The sequence below is a fragment of the Bufo gargarizans genome, chromosome 4 (genome assembly GCF_014858855.1).
Source record: "Bufo gargarizans isolate SCDJY-AF-19 chromosome 4, ASM1485885v1, whole genome shotgun sequence".
Taxonomy (NCBI): Eukaryota; Metazoa; Chordata; class Amphibia; order Anura; family Bufonidae; genus Bufo; species Bufo gargarizans.
Window position 1 is genome coordinate 99,357,834 of NC_058083.1, and position 16,687 is coordinate 99,374,520.

Below are 16,687 nucleotides of genomic sequence, written 5' to 3' on the forward strand. Positions count from 1 at the left end.
CATACACAGCTCTGCGCTACTGGCATCACGATATCACGGACGCCCACATAGTAAATCTCCCGTCGGCACGAAACTAGTTAATAGCGTTGCCAAGGTTACGAGAGCGGGGCATGTTCATACCAGCCACACCTATCTCATCCGGGGGGCGTGGACGGGGTAAATTACTCCGCCCACTTGGTGACAGCTACGGTCATGAAGATAATATAAGGTGGGTAAATCGAGAAGAGGGCGGGGATTATGATGATGACGCGTGCGCAGCTGGGCGTGACTTGGAGAGGTAACAGAAGAAAGGGCGTGGTTTATAGGGATAACGGGGTGGGGCAATGGGAGGAGTTTCCTCAGATAACGGGGAGGAGTGCAGCATTGTGGGGAGCTCCGGCCTTGGGGTACGCAGTTCGACTTCGTAGACGGTCAGAGGAGCTTGTGTCTGGAAGAGAGGGGACATGTGGCAGCCGGCGAGCGAGAGACTGCAGGTGAGCCAGGGCCCGCAGGGACTACAGAGTGCCCGGCACACGGTCACTGTGCCTGAGGTGGCGCAATTACTGAGGGGCCCAGGGCGGAGGGGCAGCTGAGAGTGATCCGGGGCTGCTGAGACTGCGGGGCAGAGGAGGACCAGAGCAACCACAGCGTGAATGCAAAGCTGAGGAGCACCAGGACAAGGGGTTTGCTGTCTACTGGGCATGGAGATGTATGGAAGATGGGCACTAGAGGTGCTGGGCATGGAGATGGATGGAAGATGGGCACTAGAGGTGATGGGCATGGATGGGCGATGGGCACTAGAGGTGCTGGGCATGGAGATTTTTGGGAGAAGGCACTAAAGGTGCTGGATATAGATGGGAGATGGCACTAGAGGTGCTGGGCATGGAGCTTGATGGGAGAAGGCACTAAAGGTGCTGGATATGGATGGGAGATGGCACTAGTGGTGGGCATAGAGATGGATGGAAGATGGCACTAGTGGTGATGGGCATAGAGATGAATGGCAAAAGGTATAGACATGGATGGAAGAATGCACTAGAGGTGCTGGGTAGTAGATGAAAGATGGGCAGTAGGAGTATCAAGTATGTGGGGGGGGGTGGCACAGGAAAGGCTGCCCCCAAACTTCACAATGGGGATGGGGGCAGGGTATCATGGGGTTGACTTGTAGGGCAATTTTATATGGTGGAGGGATGGATATAGGCAAGGTGACTGCTGGGCATAGAGATTTTTTAGAAGAAGTGTACAATGTCTCTTGGGCATGATGAAAGGTTGATTATGGGGTAAAGTGGGTGATGGATAAGGGGCAGTATGACTGTCGGGCAGGTGGCATTGCCATCACTGCCCAGGTGGAGAGTTGTGGGTGCTTGTGTTGTGTTATAGGGACCTATTTACATAATAAGAGGGGCTTATGAAATCATGGGGCAGCGGTAGTGTACCTCTGGGTATGCAGTGGGCACATGTCTAGGTGCTGGAGCGCGGCTGAGAGTTTGGTGCAGTGCTTCTTATAGAAGGGTTTGTATCTTCCTCTTGAAACTTGGAGAAGGACGTGGTCTGATCCACGTGTTTGTGCACCCCCTTATCGTTATAACACGGCACCCCAGGATTTCAGTGACTCCTGTGTTAGGGCTCATTCACAGGAACGTGTGAAGCCCGTGCTGTGGACCGCAATGCATGGGCACTGTCTGTGGGGCATGGGCAGTGTCCGTGGGGCAGGTGCATGGGGATCACAGACCTCTGTAGTGTTCTGTTCCGCATCTCCGGATTCATTTCAATGGGTCCTCATCCGTGATGCGGAATGGCCACAGAACGGTGCCTGTGTATTACGGATCCGCAAATGCGGTCCGCAATACGGCAACGGGCAGCACACGTTCGTGTGAACGGGCCATGTACTGAGTCAGTGCGAGACAATGTGGAGGAGAGTTCAATTAGGACTTTTTTGCAGCAAAACAACATTTTGAGAGGGCGTGTGTTGTGATTGTGCAAGTTTCCAGCCTCCGTGCGCCGCTGCCAGCGTGTTACTGCTCTCTGGCTGTCTGAGTACTACTGTGTGCTTTGCTGTTGTCTGCCTGTTGCATTCATTTACACTCCCTGCAGTGGTTTACTCAGTAAATTGGGTATGTACGGAAATGGATGTGACTGGTTATGGGGGTCCTAGGAGGCTGTGCACCACTGGCAGAGCAACTGCTGACATCACTGATTTATTTCTGTACTATATCATACTATTGTGATATCACTGTGAGCCTCATTGCTGTACTGTGACATCACTGTGTGCATTTGGGAAACCAACATAATCGTAAGCTGCTCGTGTTCTGAACTTGCTACTGAGGGCGCTGTTTGGGTAGTGATGCCCCATAAGTGGTTGTTCTGCCCCTGGTACCTTCTTAGTAGGACATACAGGGAACAAGGAGGACACATTGACTAAAGAGGTCCACAGATACTTTCTACAAGGTTGTGATCTCCGCAGGATTCAGCTCCGCTCCCAGTGGGGGTTGTGAGTATTTTTTTTACATTTTCACAGCATGTTAAGGAACAAACTTGGAAATGGGGGCAAGGACCTAAACCGATTGGTTTACATTGTTGGAATTTCATTGCTGCGAGCTCCACAGGATTACATTACAGGCAAATGCTGGAACGTAGTTGACATATGTAAGCTATAGCCATGTATATTAACCAGTTCAGGCCTGGGGAGCGGTATCCCGTATGACCATGGTTGAGAACCTTCAGATGCATTTACATACATGTGTATAGGGGAATTGCTCATGCCCCTAATTCCCTAAAGGCCCATCTAGGCCAGCTATTCCATTCAGCCTGGGGTTCAGATTATTGTCTATACCAGTGAAGGCTAACCTCCGGCACTCCAGCTGTGGTGAAACTACCACTCCCAGCATACTTCATTCATTTCTATGGAGTTCTGAGAAAAGCCAAGCAAGTGTACATCTTGGGAGTCGTAGTTTTATCCCAGCTGGCGTGCCGGAGGTTAGCCATCACAGGTCTGTATCATTCCCAGTTTCTAAATCTCTGGCCTGAGGAGGGGCGATGCATGCCCCTAACGAACTGCCGCCCGAGCAGTAACATAAAAGGAGACACCATTGTATGGCAGAGGAAGCATATATTGGTGGCACATGCAATTAGCTTTCTTCAGATTCCTGAGCCATCAGTTATTGGCGCTCCATATGGTAGTATTAGCTGGGCACTGCATGGAGCTTTTACGGCACTGTACAGTATTATACATTACTGTAAAGGTTCTGATAAAGGGGTTGTCCTTTAACCCCGCCAGTAATGCACTGTAACAAGACCAAAAAATACACCCGCACCCCTCCATCCATTCTAGCACTAAGGGCCCGATCTGACCCTCCTTCCAGTTCTCAACCTGTAAACTTCTAGACATGGCGTTTGGAGACACATTACCATTAGGGTCAGTGATTGGCCGCCGAGGATCACATGACTTCCCTGGAGGTTTACAGACCAGAGGAAGTGTGGATTGGGATTGGGTTTTAAGCCTGGACAACCCCTTTAAGTTCACATTTCCAGAGCATAGTACTACACGTATTTTGGTATCAGGGATTTTTTTGTTTCACTGTGGACATGGTGCTCTCTCCGTGTAGCTGGTAGCAGTTTAGTGACCGTTCTTGCCGGCCAATCACTAGTCAGCAGTATAGTCATGTGACCTTCATGGTACTGGATTGGCTTGCTTGGAACCTACTCAGATGTGGTACCAAAAAGTTACCAGGTACTATCTGCAGCTTTGGCCTAATACAGAAAACGGGGTAGCATTGAGCAAGTTCTATGGATTGACCTCTATTGGGCATGAATGTTTTTTTTCCAAAAGATGTGGTTAGTAGGATGAAAAGTATATGAATGGGTATATATGTATATATCCTCTTACTGTGCAGCCCTGGTTAAGGTGAAAAATGCCTTTACCATTCAGTATATGGCATGCAATAATGAACTACAGTCAATAAGGCTTCTTTCACACGTCCAGTTGTGGTCTGAGAAGTGGTCCATGGGACGGTCACATTTCCTGGATCCATCATGGACAGACCGTAGCTGAACCCACAGCATCATACATCCATTGTGATGCAGTGAGTTTGGCTCGCATGAGCCATGGTTGTGCAGACCGCATTTTACAGATGAAACATGGCCATGTCTGCATTGGTTGTAGCTCCCCTCAGTCCTTCTGATCACGGTGGTCTTTCTGTGGTGGGAGTTCATGTTCTCGGCTATTGACTGCAATCCACTACACTGATAATGCGACCTCGACTGACTGATAGCTACTCTACTTACTGTAACTGAGAAAATGAACGTCAACCATTGTTGGCCATTTTGAACACTATGGAGCTGATCCTACTGGTCACCCAGCCTAAATACAAGTATAGAAGAACATTTCTGTAGTCTTTTCTCATCACCTGTCTCATGTATATGAAGTGTTAGATATATATATCTATCTCTATATATCTATCTATCGCCAGTCAAAAGCTGTTTGAGTAAAATTTGCAAGCCTCTTAATAAGGTGTGAGGTGTTTGTGAACCACAAATGGTAATGTTCTTTGAGCTGGCATTGGTTTCAGAGATGATCTATGCCAGTTGTCTGGCATCAGTTATGATAAATGTGTTGGATCCCACTATTTCCTGGCCTATACACCAAATCTAGTGCCTGACCACAGTGCGTATTTAGTCCTGTCCACTATCTTTGTTTATTTGGATTACATTGTGAGAGACAGGAACCCTGAGAGCAGGGTCGCCAACCAGAATTTTTTCTTTTTTCTGGACAACTTATCCCATAATCACAGACAGCCAACATTTTTTACAGACAAATTGGAAAACCATAATAAATGAAAAGATTATAAATATAGCTCTATATAGTCTATAGCTCAATATACGCATTTACTGTGAACTGTAAAATAATAATCTAGTCAAGTACTAGGGATTGACCGATATATCGATATAATTTTTTTTTTTTTTTTTTTTTTTTTTAAGAACCGATAACCTTTGAACTTTCAGGCCGATAGAGGATAACTTATACTGACATTCTGTGCATTTTCATTTTTGTAAAAAAAAAAAATTCTGTCACGTTTACCACATAGATATTATATATATATATATATATATATTTGTTTGGACTTTTCAGACGTGGCAATATGTGATATGTTTATTTATTGTTTATATACTTTATATGTAAAATTGGGAAAGAGGGTGATTTATTTATATATATATATATATTTTACACTTTTTATTTAATAACTATTCCCCCCCCCCCCCCTTAGGAGATAGGACAAGGGATTAAAAGATCCCAGGTTCTATTTACACTAATAGAGATCTATTAGGGTGAATAGGACTTCACACTGTCCCTGCTGCCCTCTGCATAGTACACACAGCAGCAGGGAGATTACCATGGCAGCAAGGGCTTCAGCATCCTGGCTGCCATGGTAACCGATAGGAGCCCCAGGATTACACTGCTGGGGCTCCGATCAGAAGCTGCCGCCAATGAGGAGGAGGGGACCCTGTGACCACCAATGCTTTTAATATTGTGGGGGGGGGGGGGGGGGCGCACTGCCCCTCTAATGTTTTTAATACTGGGAAGGGCGCACTGTGCCGCCAATGATAATTAACGTTTAATGCAGGAAGCGGGTGTGTCGGCGCAGAATCACATAGCCTGAATCCTGCCTCTGACAAGGAGCTGCGATCAGCGGCAGCAGTTAACCCCTTAGGTGCCGCACCTGAGGGGTTAACTGCCGCTGATCGTAGCTTCCTGTCATATAGGCTGGGCACCGCCTCCTGTATTTTTGTATTAGCTGTTAACTTTTATTGGTGGCGCAGTGCGCCGCCCCTCTCTCCTTATTGGCAGCGCGGCACAGGGGGGAGGGAGAGTGACTCCTTCTGCCCTGTGCTACTGAGGGAACGTGGCGCGCTGACAACAGCGCGCTCATGTTCTGTGATTGGGCGCGTTATTGGCAAGGTTAGATACTGATAACTATGAATATCGGCCTAATAATATCGGTAACTCCGATAATCGGTCTATCCCCATCAAGTACCATCAGCCTAAAAAAAAAATAACAAAAACATTTTTTTATGTTCACGGCACCTATTTTTACAGACTGTCCAGAAATTTCTGGACGGTTGGCAACCCTGATGCTGAGGCATAAAGACCCAAGTGACCACCCGGAAGATGAGAATGTAGAATCCTCCTTTGAGATTCCGTTCAGTTGATTGAAGGCTGCAGTGTAGGATAAACCGGTACCTGATAAAAAGTGATGCAGCCTGTGGGCGACCAGTTGCCCGAAGCTCCAAGAGGGCTAATCTGGCGGACAGCGGGAGGAGTAGACTGCTGCTTACTGTCTACCAGACCAGAGGCAGAAGGAAGTGTCTAAGCATATCAGACTGCCGACAGCAACTATGCATAAAGATATGGAAGTTTTTATTGTTGGCCAAAGGTCCATAGGTAATTGTAGGTGGCTCACGTATACAGTCTAGTAGAGCACTGGCTTTAACATTCATAAAGGTATGTTCACACGGCCTACAAAATTCAGCCTGTTTTTTTGCTCATTTTTGTGCGGTTATTTTTAATGTTTTTTTGCTAGTTTAACCACTGGGTGTTCAAGACAAAACTTCATTTTCAGCTCATGGATTTTGGTGTACATTTGCGCCAAAAAGCTTGCGGACACGTATGGAGAGGGTTTTTTGTTGGATGCTTCCCATTTATTTCATTGGGAGATTCGGCTCTGATTCTGCGCCAAGATAGGGAATTCTGCAGCTTTTTTCCACGTGGGAAAAAAAAAAACTGCAAGTCCTGCTTCCCATTGAAATGAATAGGAGGCTGTTTTGATGCAAATTTATTTATTTTTAGCTGATTTTAAGGCAGACATGCTCCAAAAGCAGCGTAAAAAAACTCAGTGTGAACTAAGGGAGACGCAGGGTGAGCGTACATGCCTGTATACAGAGCCTGGGTCACCCTGCTTTCTCACTTTATGAGCAACACATAGAATATTGGGAAAAGGCTCCATTTGGGTGCATTCTAGTATATTAGTATATATGGTCCGGTGGACATATATGAAAGAACTCGACACATGAATCGGATGCTCCACCGGTTCTCTGCTCTATTACGAAATTTATATTTCCATGAAGTATTATTGTGTTGGTACTTCTAAAATAATCTTTATGGGAGGCAGTGCAGATGACGTGCTCGGGGGGGGCGAGTCTGCCTGTCATCCTGGTTTCTATGGAAATCCAGACATTGAACAGTTCGGTGTATGTTAGGAAAGATCACAGCGCATGGGAAATATATCCACGATATTGTACTGATTTTCAATGGCTACTCCAGCGGTTAACATTTATCTGTCATTGTTGTCACATTAGTCACCAGTCCTGTGGAGAAACGATAATCTTAAGAGGGTTGCCCGGTTTCCTATATTGATGACCTATCCTCAGATCGGCAGGGGTACCGGGAGTTGGAGAAGCTGTTTGAAGAGAATGCATGGAGTAATAAATAAAAACTCTGCTAGACTTACATCAGGCTGGCAGCTCAGGGGGCGTGTCTTTTCTGCTGCTAGTAAGGGGGCGTGTCTATTCGCCTGTAGCTCTCCCTATCGCAGCTCAGGAGGCAGCTCAAACGTGTGCGCCCCGTGGCCATGCTGCGGGCCGCAATGCACGAACACCGATTTGATCACTTTAATCGATCCGCCTGTTCCACAAAAAGATACGACATGTTCTATATTTTTGCAGAATGGAAGTACGGGACGAATCCCCACGAAAGCACTCCCATAGTGCTTCCGTAGGGTTCCGTTCCACACCATTCTGCATCTCCGGATTTGCGAACCCATTAAAGTGACTGGGTCTGCATCCATGATGCGAAATGCACACGGTACGGTGCCCGTGTATTGCGGATCCGCCAGTGTCTGGTTGAACCAGGTTGGTTGCTTCCCAGTTTATCCAATAAGAGCTGTAAAGCAGTAAAGTATACTGGAACATTGTAAACTGTAATTTTAGACTTTTTTTTTTTTTTTTTTTTTAATAGTTCTTTAATCAAGATCTCTGTCTAAACTGTCTCTTCCTTCACACCATGCTGACGGGAACATGAGCTGTTTTGTGACATGCTCTCTTTGGCATCTCACCCATCACGGGTGTCTCATCCCTGTCTCCTATGATGAATACATTAGTTCATTGCACTCGGGTGGCAGCTTGTGCAATCTGGAAACTTGGATGCTCTCCCTGTTTTAAAGGAGGCTGTCCTGAGTGACACATATTAGGAAGGTCCCAGGGGGGCCAAGGGCTGCTTGTCCTGTTCAGTTGGAGCCCCTGCTTCATTCTCCCTGACTGGAAAATCTTCTCCAGATGGCGGGCCGGACGTGCTGCCAGATGAATTTACACAATCCCACAGACAGAGTTTACTTGGCAGATCCCAGGCAAGCTTTAAATCTCTTACTAAACTCTGGAGAACTGAAATAAAACATCTTACGGGGCCCAGCTCAAGTAATGGCGCTCGAGATTTTTACAGCATCACAGAGACTCATTTGCCGGACAGACGCGGCTACTGTGCTGCCGCGCGCAGCATTTCTCTGGTCAGTGACCTGATGGGCATATTGATTAACCCGGACACCATGAGCTGATGAACTGAAGATCTTTCCTTCAAGTCGTGTGGTGGAATGTCACCAGTCTGGATGCCGTCAGTAAAAGCTGCCATTATTGGTCCGTGATCTATAAACATTTCTAGTATAACCTGCGACCACTGTATATGTGGTGGACTCTTGATGTCTCTGAGCACATGACAGTAAGGGCCCATTCAGACTGCCTTAGTGCTTTGCGGATCCGCAGTTTGTGGACCACACATGGCCTGATTTGGGGGGGGGGGGGAGGAGCTGATTAGGTGGGGGGAGGAGCTGATTAGTGGGGGGTCCGGAAGAACCCTGTCTATCTGATATTGATGACCAATCCTGAGGCTCAATATCAGAATCTCAGACAAGATGAGCGACAAACCAGAATTCTATATGTTTTTATATTAAAGGGGTTGTCTTCACTTGCAAGGGTATGCCATCAATGTCAGATCGGTGCACATCCCACTTCTGAAATCTTCACCTGTCTCCCCTGAAGTGAGGAAGAGCGCAACGTGCAAGCAAACATGGGCATCCTTTATTCACTACGGCAGTTCTGAAAATAGCTGAGCGCGGTCTCTGCTCCTCTGGCAGTCCCATAGATGTGAATGGAGAGTTTGCTTTGCGTGCGCGGTGCGCTTTCCATTCACCGGTCTCCACACTCGCTCAGCTATTTTCAGAACTCCCATAGAAGTGAATGGGAGCACCTGCGCATACACCGTGTGGTTTCTTTCATTTTGTGGTTTCTTTCATTTCTAGAGCTGGGACCTGCACTTATGACTAGCGATATGCCACCAATGTCTGGGATGGGCCAACCCCTACATTGCAGTACAGGTTGTGTGCATGAGACCTAACTCTTTGTAGTAATGTCATTCATTGGGGCAGGTTTATGAAGACCGCCTGAGGTAAAAACTCCTTGTTGCCGATAGCAACCAATCACTGCATAGGTTCAAGAGCCCTACAAGAAATGAAAGCTGGCCTGTGATTGGTTGCTCTTACAGGGTGGTTTCACACATAGTGGACCTCATTTACCAAAAACTATCTAAAAGAAAAATCTTTGTTGCACATAGCAACCAGTCAGAGCATTTATTTAACTGCTGTGGTAAAATGAAAGCTGTGCTGCAATAGGTTATGGGAAACCAAGACAGTCTGTCTCCAAAAATATCCTGAATCCAATAAAAGCAAGGCTTTTTATTGTTTTCTATTTAAAAGCTTGAGAAAACGTGTCATCAATGAGAGAACCTGCTAACGTGTTGGTTCCTGGTCATAGAATGATTTAGACAGGTTTTTAATTTTATTGTGTTTTTTAAAACTGCTTGAGTTTTTGATCAGAAGTGGATTTACAAAGATTGGGGAATATGAAGGAAGGACTCGTATGTCTCCTTCCTGCCGGATCCACTTCTTACTTTTGTCCAAAAAAAACAAAAAACTGGAGTATCTTTATTTTTTATTTATTTTTGCGATGTGGTCACCCTGAAAGGGCGTGCAGCACGTTTTTGTTGGCCTTATTATCCTCAATTTATGACCTGTTTTGTATAAGGAACCAGTCTGATCATGTGTCTTATGAATAGTACATGGCGGTATTATAAACAACTTCCATCTTGATCTCTTCCCACTTCTGTTATGTGGAAGGAATGCAAGTCAGTGTGGGAAGTCACTTTGACATCTTCCAGCATCGCCCTCCGGGAGACAGGTTTCCCACAAGCTGCTTGGCATCACCTGCTTAAAGGCAGCACGGATCATAGGGAGCGTTCCTGACACCATCTTTATATTTGGGTTAGGGGAATGTGGAGCTGCTGCTACAAATCTCTGCAGTTTGACCACTGTCGGTGTGCGGCAGACTTCCCAGATATAAAACAGTCGTAATAATTAAAGGCTATGTACATCTTCAGGAGAAATTATTTTTTTTGTGATTGCATTTAACTCATTTTGGGCTAAAAATATTTTTCAATTGGTCTGTATTAAAAATATTCAGCTCTTCTGTTAACGGTCTAGCTGTGTGACTGGTACTTTCACTTTGTGCCGGTCATCTCTAATAAACCTTATTTATGAATTACTAAAAGGTCATAGGAATATTGAGTGTTTAGGAAGCCAGAGATAAGGAGCCTGTCAGCTGAGCTGTGAAAATCCAGTGCTACTAGAGAAACTCAAGGCTGCACAGAGACAGGGGTTCACAATTTTTAATAAAGACCAATTGAACATTTTTTTTTTTTTTTTTTTGTTAGCTAAAAAATGAGAACAAAATAAAAACATTGCCCCCTTTCAGATGAGCGATCTGAAACCTGGTTGAGTTTTAAACATATCTCATCTGGATGGCGTCTTGTCTGAAAATCTGAGCTGGATTTTCTTATCACTGACCAATGACAGGACGGTAGAGGGGATAACGGGTGTATTAGGAGCTCTGTGGCAGACTTATTTATGAGTATTGCTGACCTGGCACATTTGTAGTAATAGTGACTACTCGGTGGGCACAGATATGAAATTGGATCTATTTAAAGGGACATATCCCCATCTTTACCCCCTCCAGCCCCCATGGTATGAGCATCGGAGCATTACATGCTTGGATGCTCTCCTTTGGCCCATTGCTAAATCTTGCAGGGCAAAGGCTATTTATGGAGATCCCGTGACGTATTGGGCTCTCCATGGGGACTGCTAGGCTTCCGCCCATCAGAGCTGGTGACGGCACGGGGATCACTGCTGGTCTGAAGCCCTCCGCCTAGTAGTTGTGCCAATGTAAACAAAAAATCCCTTGGCCTGCACGATACAGCACAGGGCAAGAGAGCTGCTTCGATGCTCATGTCAGGCGGGCCAGAGGAGTGAAGATGGGGTATGTCCGGGTTCAGCTCTGAACCCAGACAACCCCTTTAATGGATATAGCCTTGTGGCTGGCATAAATGGGGCATTTCTGTTCTGTTTTTATCCTGCTCGTACTACTATGAGCTTACTTTTCTTCATAGGAACCCCGTAAGAAACAAAAGATACAAAATGGCTCCACTATTTAGGCAATATATGTTCCTAGGACGGGAACAGCATACTATGAGGCAGCTTCTTTTGGTTTCCAGAATCCGCCATCTGCTCTGGCAGTGGAGTACATCCATGGCCATTTTTATGTGACAGGCAGCATGATGTTAGTGGTTTACATATGTGGACAGGCATCACGCGATCCTTGTATGAGGGGAGGGACACGGCCGGCTTTCTGGGTGTGCATTGTGGCTGTGGAAATGGATTCCATTCCAGTCACGATGGCTTTATATATTTTTTTTTAACAGGACACAGCTGCTACACATGTGCCCCTGCAAAAAAGAAGCATGCCTCAAAATGCCCATGGCCCACATCTATTAGACCGAAGCTGTTTAATCCGTCCATTGCTGTTGGTACGGTGGTGGCATAGGTATGCTGACTGGCAGGATGCTGTACACCAGGGGTCAGCTGTGGTGAAACTACAACTCCCAGCATGCTCCATTAACAATATGGGAGTCCTGAGAACAGCTAAGCAAGTCTGCATGCTGGGAATTGTAGTTTTACCACAGCTGGAGATTGCTGACCCCTGCTGTACACCTTCTACCATTGAGAAGGAGATCCATGCAGTTCATAGGAACAGTAAGGGACAAAAGATACAAAATGGCCCCATTATTTAGGCAGTATATGTCCATGAAGCGTTGAAGTGCAGTAACGATCTTGCCCAGTGCTGACGTGCGTCCATCTTGTTTCTTTATACAGCTTGAGTAACTTCTGCGAGCTCCAGCCCTGTAAATAGTTTGGCAGCACCTTTGAACAGAAATGTGGCCATGTCGTTGCTGTGTTCTCCAGATGTGACCCTTCTCCCAGCTCCCGTCCTCTCCCTTCAGCCAGCCGGCTTCTTCCTGTCATCTCTGCCGCAGATGTTCTGCTTCAAATGCATGTTTGAAATACTTGGTGGAAATGTCTCTTGCTCGGTGAAATATTTTATGAGAACGAGCCGGATTTATTGCCTGGAGTCGTGGTAAAGATTAGGATATATTTGGCGTGATCTCCCTTGAGACCCAACATCCTTAACAGAGGACCCATGCTGTGGTCACCCGCTACTAGTGATGTCATGCCGTAGTTTCCCACGTATCTGGTTAAAAAAATATATCGTTTTGTAAGGTCGGCGCAGCTTCCTGTTCCCAATTCGACCACAGGATGTGGATGCTCCAGGGGCCCGCAGTGATTGTACGCGGGGGCGCCACATAGGCTGCAGATGAGACTCACATGCTGCTGGTTTCAGCAAGTGAACTGCATTAATTATATGAAAGTATTATGCAACTTACAATATACCGTAAGTTGTGTACTACTCCTCGTGTGTTTTTATTTATTTTTTTTTTTCAAGATTTCTGCTTGCTGTCAATGATTAGGGTCAGGCATTCTTTAATTCCAGAAGATGAAAATTTGCAGCTTCTGATCATGAAATCCACAAGGAATTGTTATGATTTTTTATTTTTATTTTTTTAAAGGGGTTATCCCATGACTAATGTAAAACATTAAAACCAGACATCATATAGTACATGACCATCTCTTTCTAACAAAGCTAGAACCAGCCCTGTACCTCACATGGATCCAGAGATCTCCCCATTCACTGCTCTCCTCGCTTTATATCAAGCTGGTAGCTCGGGGGACGTGTCCTTTGTAAGGGATATGTCCTTTCTGCTGCAGCTGGTGGCAGTTGAAGGATTGAACTAGGTCTATGTCAATCTCAGTGAGCAGGACCGAGAATTTAGAAAAAGGGCAAACAGCAGGTGGGGCTATACAGATAAATTTTATTGAATAGCTCTGTGTTTATTCTATATTTTTTATTACATGCAATTACAAAAGTATTCAGATCTAGGGGCTGGTTTGAAAAATGCAGAATATTTTTCGTGGGGATATCCCTTTTTAAGCAGAAGAATAGCAAAAAATGCACCAAAATGATACGCAACTGACAATACTAGCCAATTCCTCAAGCTGATGTTAAAAGCTGAGAACTTTGCCAATATCTTCCAGTCAGGAACATATCGAAGGCCCCTCATGCACCATGTCACGGTCTCTCAGCACGCATGGGGTCCTACCACTCACCTGCCCATGGTGTGTGAACAGGGTCTGATCAGTGCTAGAAACAACTCACAGCCAGACTCTCACATGCCTCCATAGTGGTATCACCAATGCACTGTGAGCTGCACCCACAACAGACCATGTGACACAGAAGCTACCAGGTGCAAAAGAACGTTACCTACCACAATGAAGTGGCGCATTCCATACACATAAAGACAAAAACTCACTGAAAAAAGGCCTAAACGGGTGGAAATGCTCCAAACCCAGACACTGTGGCGTGTCTATAACCGGGGGAGCAATTCCTCTGCATGGGGTCCGCAGATAATGGCAATCCCCAGCAAAAAATGCGTACAATGGAGGATGCCGAGCCTGGCAAAGAAGAATGGGTTTAACTGTCTGAAACTCAAAAAATGCGTTTAAAGGGAATTTATAACCAGGTTTATGTTGCCCTAATCTGCGGGCAGTATAAAGTAGAGACTCCGTTTCCAGCACTGGGTCACTTATGTTTTTTTCTTACTTTACTTTTTATATACCGTAATCGCTCCATTTGCTATTATGGAAGTGACGTATACAGCGCTTTGTTAGTCCGATAGAAATGAATGGAGAGGTGGACTGACATGCACACTACGGCCTCATTCAGATAGAGGACATTGTGGGCCCCAGCAGTTGGTCCTTCTTCAATCTTATATTTAATCATTTTTGTGGGATAATCTCTTTAAGGCTCCTTTCACACCTGCGTTCAGGTGTCCGCTCGTGAGCTCCGTTTGAAGGGGCTCACAAGCGGCCCTGAACGCAGCCGTCTGGCCCTAATGCATTCTCAGTGGAGGCGGATCCACTGAGAATGCATCAGTCTGCCAGCGCTCAGCCTCCGCTCCGCTCAGTGAGCGGACACCTGAACGCTGCAAGCAGCGTTCGGGTGTCCGCCTGGCCGTGCGGAGGCGAGCGGATCCGTTCCGACTTACAATGTAAGTCAATGGGGACGGATCCGCTTGAAGATGACACCATATGGCTCAATCTTCAAGCGGATCCGTCCCCCATTGACTTTCAATGTAAAGTCGGAACGGATCCGCTCAGGCTACTTTCAGACTTAGAAAAATTTTCTAAGTTCTAATGCAGATGGATCCATTCTGAACGGAGCCACCGTCTGCATTAATATGAGCGGATCCGTTCAGAACGGATCCGATCGAACGCAGGTGTGAAAGTAGCCTAAAGGGAGTCTGTCAGCAGTTTTGTTGATGCAAAACTGCTGGCAGACATAAGTAGGGGGCAAGGGACTCGCCATTGACGGCAGGTCATACTTCTGGTTCAGCAGGGAGCGGAAGAGAAGGAGAAGTAAGCTCGGCACTGGAACTGGAGCACCAATGAAGGTGAGATTTTGTTTTAACCCCAGTCTGACCATATGAAAAAGTCTTGGAGAACCCCTTTAAAGACCAGGTGAAATCTCCAGGGAGAATGGACTGGACCTAATGGGGGAAACTATATACCTGGTACTATCTGCTAATACCTAGCTAGAAGGGTGAAGAATTTAAAGTATAAGGTATACTGTGAGTTCCCAAATTAGCAGGAACATCACAACCCATGACGTGCGAATATGGAGTTGCGGCATTGTTCCTGGCATTGTGTGTGGGCTTTTGCTCCTACTTTTCCCTATGGGTGCAGGCTCTCCATATGCTCAGCACACATTGCCATCTCCAGATTATTATTTTTTTTGTTCCTGCTTAAGATAAGATGCTCTTTGAAGGTCCTTTTTTTTTTTTTTTTTTTTTTTTTTTTTTTTCTGAAAGTAACACATGTAGCGTGGATGGTGCTCCAGGATCTGATCCATGAAGCTTTGAAGTGTTGGATTTCTGCATAACTTGAAAGTTTATGCTGATCAGATGGAATATCCAGATCTGACGTCACCTGGGAGCGCTAGCCCTAACCGAACTCGGTGCGTGCACAGCATCCAAATTTTAACCACCTCCCGTCCGCCCATAGCCTAAAAACATCCGGGAGGTGGTCCTCTATCTCTGAATGGACGTTTTAAAACATCCATTCAGAGACTGCAGATGCACGCTAATCGTGCAGCTGCTGATCGGGTTGCCCGCTGTCAGTGACAGCAGGGCAACCCTTAGAGAAGGCAGGGACAGTGCCCAGGTGTCCCTGCCTTCTAGATCGCTGTATTCACTCGATCAGCCCTGCACTGAGACTGTACAGCGCTGTACAGTCTCTCTGGGGGGTGTATTTCCCCTGTAACTGGGTATACTATGTCAGCCCCAGTAAGGGATTAAAAAAAAAAGTTTAAAATGGAAAAAATAAAATAAAATAGACCTATTAGGATTGCCGCGTCCGTAACGGTCGTCTCTATAAATATATCACATTATCGACCCAGTCCGATAATCACCATAAAAATAAGTGTCAAAAAGCAATTTTTGTCACCTTACATCACAAAAAGTGCAACACCAAGTGATCAAAAAGGCATATGTCCCACAAAATGGTACCAATAAAACCGTCACCTCATTCCGCAAAAAATGAGCCCCTAAATGAGCCGTGTCAGAACATGGACACATTAAAGCAAATTTTTTGTTTCAAAAATGCTATTATTGTGTAAAACTTAAATAAATAAGAAAAAGTATACATATTAGGTATCGCCATGTCCGTAACGATCTGCTCTTTAAAAAATGTCACTTGACCGAACCCCTCAAGTGAACGCTGTAAAAATAAATAAATAAAAACTGTGCTAAAACAACCAATTTTTTGGGTCACCTTGCCCCATAAAGATATAATAAATGATCAAAAAATCATATGTACCCCAAAATAGTACCAATAAAACTGGCACCTTATCCCCTAGTTTCCAAAATGGGGTCACTTCTTGGGAGTTTCTACTGTAAGGGTGCATCAGGGGGCTTCAAATGGGACATGGCATCTAAAAACCATGTGGCGCTCCTTTTCTTCTGCGCCCTGCCGTGTGCTCATACAGCAGTTTGACCACATGTGGGGTGTTTCTGTAAACCGCAGAATCTGGGTAATAAATATTGAGTTTTGTTTGGCTGTTAACCATCAATGTGTTAAATAAAAAAATAGATTAAATTGGAAAATCT

The 16,687-nt window shown here is 45.6% G+C and overlaps 1 protein-coding gene across 3 annotated transcripts in view; it reads left to right on the forward strand.

The window, feature by feature from the left end:
- The first annotated feature begins 343 nt into the window (after nt 1-343).
- PID1 (phosphotyrosine interaction domain containing 1) overlaps nt 344-16,687 on the forward strand; it is a 66,673-nt gene continuing 50,329 nt past the window's right edge. For 2 of the 3 annotated variants that reach the window (XM_044289536.1, XM_044289538.1), the window contains exon 1: nt 344-473. In XM_044289536.1, coding sequence (XP_044145471.1) covers nt 444-473 — 30 coding nt within the window. In that variant the 5' untranslated portion in view covers nt 344-443. The remainder of the gene's footprint in view (nt 474-16,687) is intronic. The other variant, XM_044289537.1, reaches the window with a different exon arrangement.